The sequence below is a fragment of the Macaca fascicularis genome, chromosome X (genome assembly GCF_037993035.2).
Source record: "Macaca fascicularis isolate 582-1 chromosome X, T2T-MFA8v1.1".
Lineage (NCBI taxonomy): Eukaryota > Metazoa > Chordata > Mammalia > Primates > Cercopithecidae > Macaca > Macaca fascicularis.
Window position 1 is genome coordinate 55153171 of NC_088395.1, and position 10166 is coordinate 55163336.

General features: G+C 38.7%; 1 protein-coding gene across 1 annotated transcript; it reads left to right on the plus strand.

The window, feature by feature from the left end:
• The first annotated feature begins 5328 nt into the window (after positions 1-5328).
• LOC102142852 (putative G antigen family E member 3) lies at positions 5329-9267 on the plus strand. The gene is made up of 5 exons (XM_005593707.3): positions 5329-5580; positions 6490-6581; positions 6898-7006; positions 7758-7883; positions 9145-9267. The coding sequence occupies exons 2-5, from the start codon at positions 6498-6500 to the stop codon at positions 9159-9161; spliced, it is 336 nt and encodes a 111-aa protein (XP_005593764.3). The 5' UTR covers positions 5329-5580; positions 6490-6497; the 3' UTR covers positions 9162-9267.
• The last annotated feature ends 899 nt before the right edge of the window (positions 9268-10166 follow it).

Genomic DNA, 10166 nt, shown 5'->3' on the forward strand with positions numbered 1-10166 from the left:
TCAATTTTGGTTAACCTATTAAAAAAATAGGTTTTTTTTTCATTTCAATTTTGTTTATTTCTGCTGGGATCTTCATTATTTCTTTTCTTCTAATTTTTGGTTTGGTTTAAGATGCATCGTTAAATTGTTTATTTGAAGTTTTTACCTCTTTTGTTGTAGGCACTTACAGCTATAAACCTCTTTCTGAGTACTGCTTTTGCTGTATCCCATCGGTTTTGGTATATTTTTTTCCATCGTCATTTGTTTCAATAAATTTTTAAATTTCCTTCTTAGCTTCTTCATTGACCCATTATTCATTCAGGATCAGATTATTCAGTTTTCATGTATTTGTATAGTTTCCAAAATTCCTCTTGTTATTAATTTCTAGTTTTATGCCACTGTGGTCTGACAAGATCCACGATATTATTTCAGGTTTTTTTTTTTAGTGTTTTGAGACCTAACATGGTCTTGTCCTTGAGAATGATCCATGTGCTGGGGAAAAGAATGTGTATTCTGTAGTTGTTGGATGAAATGTTCTGTAAATATCTATTAGATCCATGTGCCTGTAGTGCAGATTAACTCTGTGGTTTTTTTTTCTTTGTTTTTGTTGTTGTTGTTGTTGTTGAGTTTCTGTTTGGCAGATCTCTCCAGTACTGAATGTGGGGTGCTGAAGTCCCCATCTATTATTTTATTGGGGCCTGTCTCTCTCTTCAGCTCTAATTGCATTTGTTTTATATATCTGGGTGCTCAAGTGTTGCGTGCATATATATTTAAAATTGTTAATGTCCTCTTGATGAATTGACCCCTTTATTATTATATAGTGACCTTTTAGTCTCTTCTCAAAGTTTTTGTTTTGAAATCTATTTTTTCTTATTCTTTTTGTATCTTTTAAGTTCAGACATACATGTGGTGCAGGTTTCTTATGCAGGGTTTGTTTTGTCATGGGGGTTTGTGTCATGTGTCATGGGGGTTTGTTGTACAGATTACTTTGTCACCCAGGTATTAAGCCTGGTACTCATGAGCTATTTTTCCTGATCCTCTCCCTCCTCCCATCCTCCAGTCTTTGGTAGGCCCCAGTGTCTGTTGTTTTCCTCTGTGTGTTGATTTTTTCTCATTTTTAGCTCCCACTTATAAGTGAGAACATGTGTATTTAGTTTTCTGTCGTGCTTTACTTTGGTAAGTATAAGGACCTCCACCTCCATCCTTATTCCAGCAACGGAGATAGTGTCATTCATTTTTATGGCTGCATACTATTCCGTGGTATATATGTACTATATTTTCTTTATCCAGTCTACCATTGATGGACTTTTTGGTTGATTCCATGTCTTTGGTATTGTGAATAGTGCTGCAGTGAACATATGTGAGCATGTGTCTTTATAACAGAACAAGTTTATATCCCTTTGACTGTATACCCAGTAATGGGATTGGATCAAATGGTAGTTCTGTTTTTAGGTCGCTGGGGAATGAGCACACTGTTTCCCACAATGGTTGAACTAATGTACACTTCCACCAACAGTGATTAAGTGTTTCTTTTTCTCCACAACATCACCAGCACCTGTTATTTTTTTAAATTTTATTTTATTTTTTACTTTTTAATAGCCATTCTGATTGGTGGGAGATGATATGTCATTGTGGTTTGAATTGAACTTCTCTAATGATCAGTGGTTTTGAGCTTTATTTCATATGCTTGTAGGCCACATGCATGTCTTCTTTTGAAAGTGTTTGTTCCTGTCCTTGGACCACTTTTCAATGGTATTATTTTTTGTTTTGTTTTGTTTTCTGAGATAGAGTCTCAGTCTGTTGCCCAGGCTGGAGTGCAGTTGCATGGTCTCCGCTCACTGCAACCTCTACCACCCTATGTGAAGTGATTCTCCTGCCTCAGCCACACCAGTACCTGGGATTACAGGCGTGCACCACCATGCCAAGCTAATTTTGTATTTTGTTGGTTTAAAGTCCGTTTTATCAGAGACTGGGATTGCAACCCCTGCTTTTTTTTATTGCTTTCCATTTTCTTCGTCAGTATTCCTCTATCCCTTTATTTTGAGCCTGTGTGTCCTTTGCACGTGAGATGGGTCTTCTGTATGTATCACACCGATGGGTCTTGACATTTTATCCAATGTGCCAGTCTCTGTGTTTTAATTGGGGCATTAAGACCATTTACATTAAAGGTTAATATTGTTATGTGTGAATTTGAGCCTGTCATCATGATGCTAGCTGGTTATTTTGCACATTAGTTGATGCAGTGTCTTCATAGTGTCATTGTCTTTATATTTCTGTTTGTTTTTCAGTGGCTGGTACTGGTTTTTCCTTTTCATATTTAGTGCTTCCTTCAGGAGCTCTTGTAAGGCAGGCCTGACGGTGACAAACTCCCTCAGCATTTGCTGTCCTGGAAAGGATTTTGTTTCTCCTTCCCTTATGAAGCTTAGTTTTGCTGGGTATGAAATTCCGGGTTGAAATTCTTTTCTTTATGAATGTTGAATATCGGCCCCCACTCTCTTCCGGCTTGTAGGGTTTCTGTAGAGAGATCCGCTGTTAGTCTGATGGGCTCTCCTTCGTAGGTAACCTGACCTTTCTCTGTGGCTGCCCTTAACATTTTTCCTTTTGTTTCAACCTTGAAGAATCTGATGATTGTTGTCTTCAGGTTGCTCTTCCCAAGGAGCAACAGAGTAGTGTTCTCTGTATTTCGTGAATTTGAATGTTGTCCTGTCTTGCTAGATTGGGGAAGTTCTCCTGGATAATATCCTAGGTCTCTGGGAAATCAGCACACTGTTTCCCACGATGGTTGAACTAATTTACACTTCCACCAACAGTGAATAAGTGTTTCTTTTTCTCTACAATGTCACCAGCATCTGCTATTTTATTTTTTTACTTTTTAATAATAGCCATTCTGCCTGGTGTGAGATGATATCTCATTGTGGTTTGAATTGTATTTCTCCAATGGTCAGTGACTTTGAGCTTTATTTCATATGCTGTGGCCTCATGCATGTCTTCCTTTGAATGTGTCTGTTCATGTCCTTGGCCCACTTTTTACTGGTATGGGCTGTTTTGTTTTGTTTATTGAGACGCAGTCTCGGTCTGTTGCCCAGGCTGGAGAGCAGTAGCACGATCTCCACTCACTGCAACCTCCACTTCCTGGGTTCAAGCTATTCTGCTGCCTCAGCCACGCTATTATCTGGGATTACAGGCGTGCACCACCTCTCCCAGCTAATGTTTGTATTTTATGGTAGAGCCAGGGTTTTTCATGTTTGCCAGGCTGGTCTCGAAATCCTAGCTTCCAGTGATCTGCCCATCTTGGCCTTCAAAAGTGCTGGGATTAGAAGTGTGAGGCACCGCACGTGGCGTGTCTTTTTATTTTTTGTTTTTGTTTTTGTTTTTTGTAAATTTATTTTAAGTTCTTTATAGATTGTGGATACGAGACCTTAGATAGATGCATAGTTTGTAAATAGTTTCTCCCATTCTCTGTGTTGTGTGTTGTCTCTGTGGATCGTTGTTTTTTGTTCTGTTTTGTTTTTTTGCTGTGCAGGAGCTCTTTAGTTTCATTACATTCCATTTGGCAATGTTTGCTTTTGTTGCAATTGCTTTTGGCATCTTCATTATGAAATCTTTGCTCTTTCCTACGTCCAGGATGAGAATGCCTGGGTCTTCCAGGATTTTTATGAATTTGGGTTTTACATTTAGTTTCTGAATCCACCTTTAGTTAATTTTTCTTAATAAGAGGTGGTCCTGTTTCAGTCTTTTACATATAGCACCATTTCTTGGTAGAGAGTCCTGTCTACATTGCTTGTTTTTGTCAACTTTGTTGAAGGTCAGATGGTAATAGTTGTGAGGTGTGCAGCATTATTTCTGGGCTGTGTATTCTATTTCATTGGTCTTTGTGACTGTTTTGGTACCAGTACCATGCTGTTTCGTTTACAATGGCCTTGTATTATACTCTGAAGTCAGGTGATGTGATGCTTTGGCTTCATTCTTTTTCTTTAGGATTGCCTTGGCTATTTGGGCTCCTTTTTGGCTCCATATGAATTTTAAAGTAGTTTGTTTTTTTCTAATTCCGTGAGGAATGTCATTGGTAGTTTAATAGGAATATCACTGAATGTATGAATTGCTGTGGTCAGATTGGCCATTTTGACAATATTCTTCCTGTTCACGAGCATTGAATGTTTTTCCATTTGTTTGTGTCATCTCTGATTTCTTTGAGCAGTGTTTTGTAGTTCTCATAGTAGAGATGGTTCTCCTCCCTGGTTAGCTGTATTCCTAGGTATTTTATTCTTTCTGTGGCAATTGTGAATGGGATTGTGTTTCTGATTTGGCTCTGAGCTTCAAGGTAGTTGGTGTAGAGAAACGCTCCTGTTTTTGTACATTAATTTTGTATCTTGAAGCTTTCCTGAAGTTGTTTATAAGATCAAGCAGATTTTGGACAGAGAGTCTGGGATTTTCTAATTATGGAATCATATTGTTTGCAAACAGAGATTGTTTGACTTGTGTGAAAAACATAGTGAAGTTAAAGCAAACACGTGGCAGCAATGGAATGGAAAAATAAAAATACCCATGAATAAATTTAATTTGAATGTGAAGAACTAATATGAAGCAAATAACACAGTCCTTGTGTGGGATGTGTTAAAAGACTTGAGGAATTGAGGAGTGGCTTTTTTTTTCTTTTTTTTGATTGAGAGATTCGAAAATAGAAAGATGGCTATTGTCCCAGAGTTAACATGTGATATGAAAGTAGTAACTAGTATCTCAACAGGAATATTTTAGCACCTGATCAAATGATTCTGCAGTTCATCTGAAAGACCAATGTGTCAGAATTGATAGAAAAGGAGAAATCAGTGAGGGAGGGCAAGCATTACTTCACATTTCAAATATGATTAAGCTACAGCAATTAAAATAGTGTAGTAATGATACAGGTATAAACAACTCAATGGAAGAAAATTAAAAGAAGAGAGTTACATACAAAATTAAGTGGGGATGTCGTCGATGATAAAAGAGTCATTTCAAAACAGTGGGTGAAACAGGGATTCAACAACTAAGGTTGAGTTCCTACCACTTTAATGTTGTCCAGCTGGATCAATGATTTTGAACGTACAATAATGCAACCAAGAACTATGAATGTCTTATCGTATTAGAGTGGATAACACCACTGCAAGCATGACAGCAAACTCGTGAAGGAGGCAAGAAAATGATTTCTGGAAGCGTATATAAAACAGGTATTAAAATATTTAAGATTTATTTCTGTGATGGTGAATTTTTCTGAAACACATTATTAGAGTAAGCTGGGGCTCATATTCTCCAAAGCCACTGGAAGGGAAAGAAAGGTTGGGCGGGAGAAAAAGAAAAGTGCTTTCCAAGTTCATTTTCGATTTCAGGAGCACTGGTGGTTTAGGTTCTCCACAGAGGCAGGAAAACTTCAGTCTCGAGGCAAATGCCCCACTCTGTGCACATGCTGCACAGACCTGTTGCTGCGCATGTCTGTTGCTACGCGTGTCTGTTGTTGCGCATGCGCCTTGCTGCCCACCTTCTGTCCGCGCAGAGCTCTGCAGGGAGAGGTTGTGTCTTCATTCTTTCCACCATTTTGATTCTTTCTCACTGACTGAGACGCAGCTGGTAGGTTCGCAGAGCAGTCTTCCTGGGAATTTAGTTGTGAGTGAATGTGTGGAGGAGCCAGCTGGCTTTGCACAGGTCCTGCAGCACAGTCCGTGGCTTCTGTGGGAAAAGGGCCTTGCAGTCATCGTCTCGCTCCTCCCAGGTCGCCATGCCACCATGGGAGTTGTCTTTGTGGCTGGCCTGGGACGAGGGAGGAAGGTGGTCCGCAGAGGGGAGGGATCTCGTGAAGATGGGGCGAGTGCTGCGGGTGCTGTTAGAGGTGTCTGAGTCCCGAAAACTCCTGGAATCCTCTGAGACAGGAGAGTTTCTAGACTTCTTGTTAGGGGCGCGGAAAGGGACAGCGTGTTCGGTAAGGAAGGGGCCTGGGAACTGGGAACGCTGTGGGCTGGTGACTGCGGCCCTGAGTTCTGTAGAGTGCCTGGCAGAGGTGTCCCGTGAGGAGCATAACGTTTACTCTGTTTCACAATTTCTCACCTCCGCCATTAACGTCATGGGAAGGAATGGGTGAGGCTTGTGCTTTCCTGCAAGACTCAATTTTGGGAGGAGTGTGGCGGTGAAATGCGCCTAGCAAATCAGAGTGGGACGAAAGCAGTAGTCATTTCAGTTTCAATTCTCTGCCCATTTTTTCCTAAATGCCTTCATGGTGGAGAGTATAGTTGTTAAACCAAAACTCAGAAACGTCCTCTGTCTTTTGCTATGGCGTTAAGGTGATTTCTATGCCTCTGAGCTATGATACAAACAAATCTGTCCTTAGTTTGATTGGAAAGCATGAGTACTTACTGCTCTATGAATTATTTTGAAAATATTTTCAAAATTTAAAAAGTAAAAATCACCATTTTGCCATGGAATTTTCATATATGTAGCTAAGTTCTTACACACTTTTTCCAAATAACAATATTCTATTTTCAGTGGGAAATATGAGTGAGCTTGTAAGAACAAGATCCCAATCCTCAGAAAGAGGAAATGACAAAGAGTCTTCCCAACCAGTTGGATCTGTGATTGTGAGTTCTTTAACATTTGATGTTTTCTATTTACGTAGTTTATTTTAAAAAATGTTTTTGAGCTAGTGTACATGCACTGGTCCAGGTGTTCCATGCTGATAAAAAATGATGATGGCATCTCATGAAGGAAACTTTGGTTCAGGAATATCATATTCTGGTGTTAACTGTATGGATTTGGATATTTCTCTCTCTCTCTCTCTCTCTCTATATATATATATCTGTTGGAAATATGTTTTAGATTTATGATTCGATGCACATATGCATTTGTGTAGTTATATTATTGAGTTTTTATTCGCACACACACTTACACCCTTAGGTCCAGCAGCCCACTGAGGAAAAACGTCAAGAAGCAGCAGCACCATCTGAAAATCAGGGTATTGCACCTAGTGGGGAGATCGAAAATGAAGGAGCACCTGCTGTTCAAGGTGAAGGGAGAGTGTAGAATAATACTTATGGGTGGTGGAGGTATATTTATGCATTATATTTTATGACATACCAGTAACAAGAAGACAGAAAATATTAGGAAGGGATCTTAAACATTTCCTGCTGCTACTGTGGGGAGGGGTGGGACAAGGACAAATAAAAAGCCACAAAACTTTCCTACCATTTTGACAGAGGCTTTTTATTGATAGGGTACTTGCATGGTTGTCATAAGCCTGTGAGTGTTTTCCAGAGCTGCTGTATGGTTTGCTCAGCCATTTTCTGTTTTTTGTTTTGTTTTGTTTTGTTTTTATGTTTCTGTGGAAGAATGGCAGCTTGCAGCTTCCTAGTCTGCCATTTGCGGACATCTCATGTATTTTTAAAGAAACTTTTTAATACACATTTATTAATGCTTCCTCATACCATGTAATATACTCAGTGCTGGAGATGTCAGTGCCAATTTTTTGCCTAAAGCTCATAGTCTAGTCAGACTGACTCAAACAAATCACTGATTTAATGTGATAAGAATAAGAACAAATGAGTACAAAAGGGACAAGTAAGTTGTCTAGAGCCAGCCTTGGGAAAGGAAAGGGCAATGTTTGGACATCTCTGCTTTCCTGTTTTCCTGGCAACAGACTCCTGAAATAATTAGCCTACAGGTTTTTATTTCATAATGATGAGGGAATACACATTATCATTTTCTCTTGCATAGTTCATGTTTTAATTTGTAAACTGATGACCTTTTTGTCTTTTAAGGGCCTGATGTGGAAGCTTTTCAACAGGCACTGGCTCTGCTTAAGATAGAGGATGATCCTGGAGATGGTCCTGATGTCAGGGAGGGGACTCTGCCCACTTTTGATCCCACTAAAGTGCTGGAAGCAGGTATGTTGTTCAATTAAGATGCAAACTATAGGGTGTCTGTTTTCACAATATTATATTTTGTGTGACACAGAGGTAAAATTACTGCTATGTTAGTATTATACTTCACGTCTAAAGATTCTTTGAAGGTATTTCAGATGCCAGTGGCTGCCTTACACACTGTTAGAGATAGAGGGCCAGGTATGCTGGCTCATGCTTTTATTTCCAGCACTTTGGGAGGCCGAGTCAGAAGGATCACTTGAGGCCAGGACTTCAAGAGATGGAGAAAAATTGGGTCAAAGTTAATTGGATTATGATATGAAAGATATGAAACATGGTAAGAGAGTAGATATCGAGTGTCTTCACAGCTATGTGGAGTAATGCAGATATTAATTAGCTTGATGTAGCCATTTCACAGTGTGTATATATATTTTAAAGCTTCGTGTTATACGTGATAAATACATACGATTTTATGTGTCATGTTTAAAAAAAGATAGGAAAACGTGTTCTGACTTTTGAATGTAAGTCATTTAACCAATAGCCAATAATTTTCAGATATTTTTGTAGAGGCTTGTTTTTAACAAATACGTAACGTGTTTATAATAAACGTCAGTTTATATTGTGATGTTTACTGTGATGGTAATGTCTTACAGCTAGTATGCATATTCAGTTTACTGTATAGAGTGAACTGCTTTTAGGCATGTAAAGAGGCAGGAGGACCGGTGAATATAGGGACAAATGTTCGCCCTACTTAAAGCAACTGCATAATGGCTAAACTAGTCCAAAGTAACGTTTTTACACTTTTTCACAAGAGACACAAAACAAATGTAATACTGACTTTTCTATTTCCTTCACTTAGGGAGTTCTAAACATATTCTGTATTCAGAGTGTTATTTCATATCAAAATGTTTAAATGATACTTTAAAAATATCTTTTTCCCTTTGGATTTTGTTTCGTTGAATTTTCATTGAAAGTATATGCTTTTTTTTTTTTTTTTGCTTTCCACTTATACATACAAATAGATTCACTTGATTGAATTCATTCTGAAGTTGAACAGTCTCTTTGTTTCTTTATTCTACTAGAAAAAGTGGCATGAATTAAAAATATTGTTAATATGCCTGGAAGTCTACCTTCAGAGTTTATTCAGAGGCTAACTGGATGTAGGCTAAAGGGTCACCCTCAGGGTTCTGATATTAGTTCATCAACATGGTAGTTGTATACCTCTAGTGTCATATGAATAAAAATCTGCTGAGTAACGGGTCCTAATTGTATATTTATGTTTTAGGTGATGCTCAACGATAGGTTTACACCAAGAGAAATGAAGACTGAAACCAAGAATATTATTGTTATGCTGGAAATGTGACTGATAGCATTCTCTTAATAAAATTTTACAGTTTTCTGCAAAGAATCCTTGCACATTTTTGTTAAATTTATTTCTGGATCTTTAATAGTCTTGAGAATTGAATCTTCTTTGAAAGTTTAAATCCTGTGTTTGAGATGGTACATGGAGATAAAATGTTGGTACATTGATATTCTATCATAGATAGATAGGAAGCTAGAAGCTTTCATGGGGGATGCCAACAGCTGCACTGATAGAAAAGGCCACGTGGGGCCAGGCATGTCCACCATGGGCTTTCCATCTCCCCTTTTTTAGCACATACACAGTAAGTACAAAATGAGCAACATGTTGTAGCTCAGGCTGAGGACCCGCCTGCATAATAAAAGATTAGGGTTGGGGCTGCCAGAGATTCACACCCTATGCAGATGGTACACCTGGTCCTAACCGGTTGTTTGTACCCTGTGTGGGTGATCAGATACAGCCTCCCCACTAGCTCATATATAAAAACCCCTGCATTTCACTGCAGGATGGCAACTGTTTTTTTCTGGGACCCCTCTCTGTAGTACAAAACTGTTCTCTTTGTTTCTTGTATTAACTTTCTGCTCTAAACCTCACTCTTGGTGTGCCCATGTCCTTGATTTCCTTGGCTGTGAGACCAATAACTCTGGGTGTTAACCCCAGACAACGAGGCCACTTCAATACTAGCTGTGGGTCTGTGGTATATGGCTTTTATTACATTGAAGTATGTTCCTTCTTTCCCTGGTGTTTTGAGGCTTTGTATTATGATGATGTACTGAGTTTTATTAAATGCTTTTCAGCATCAATTGAAATGATTGTATGATTTGTATCCATTATTCCATTGATACGCATTACCACATATATTAATTTGCATATGTCGAACCATCCTTCCATCCTAGGGATAAATGTCATTTGGTCATGATGATTATTCTTTCTAATGTATTGCTGAA

Coding starts and splice junctions, on each gene's coding strand:
- LOC102142852 (XM_005593707.3), top strand. CDS start 6,498: ATGAGTGAGCTTGTAAGAACAAGATCCCAATCCTCAGAAAGAGGAAAT. Junction 6,582..6,897: donor AACCAGTTGGATCTGTGATT/GTGAGTTCTTTA, acceptor TTACACCCTTAG/GTCCAGCAGCCCACTGAGGA. Junction 7,007..7,757: donor AGGAGCACCTGCTGTTCAAG/GTGAAGGGAGAG, acceptor TTGTCTTTTAAG/GGCCTGATGTGGAAGCTTTT.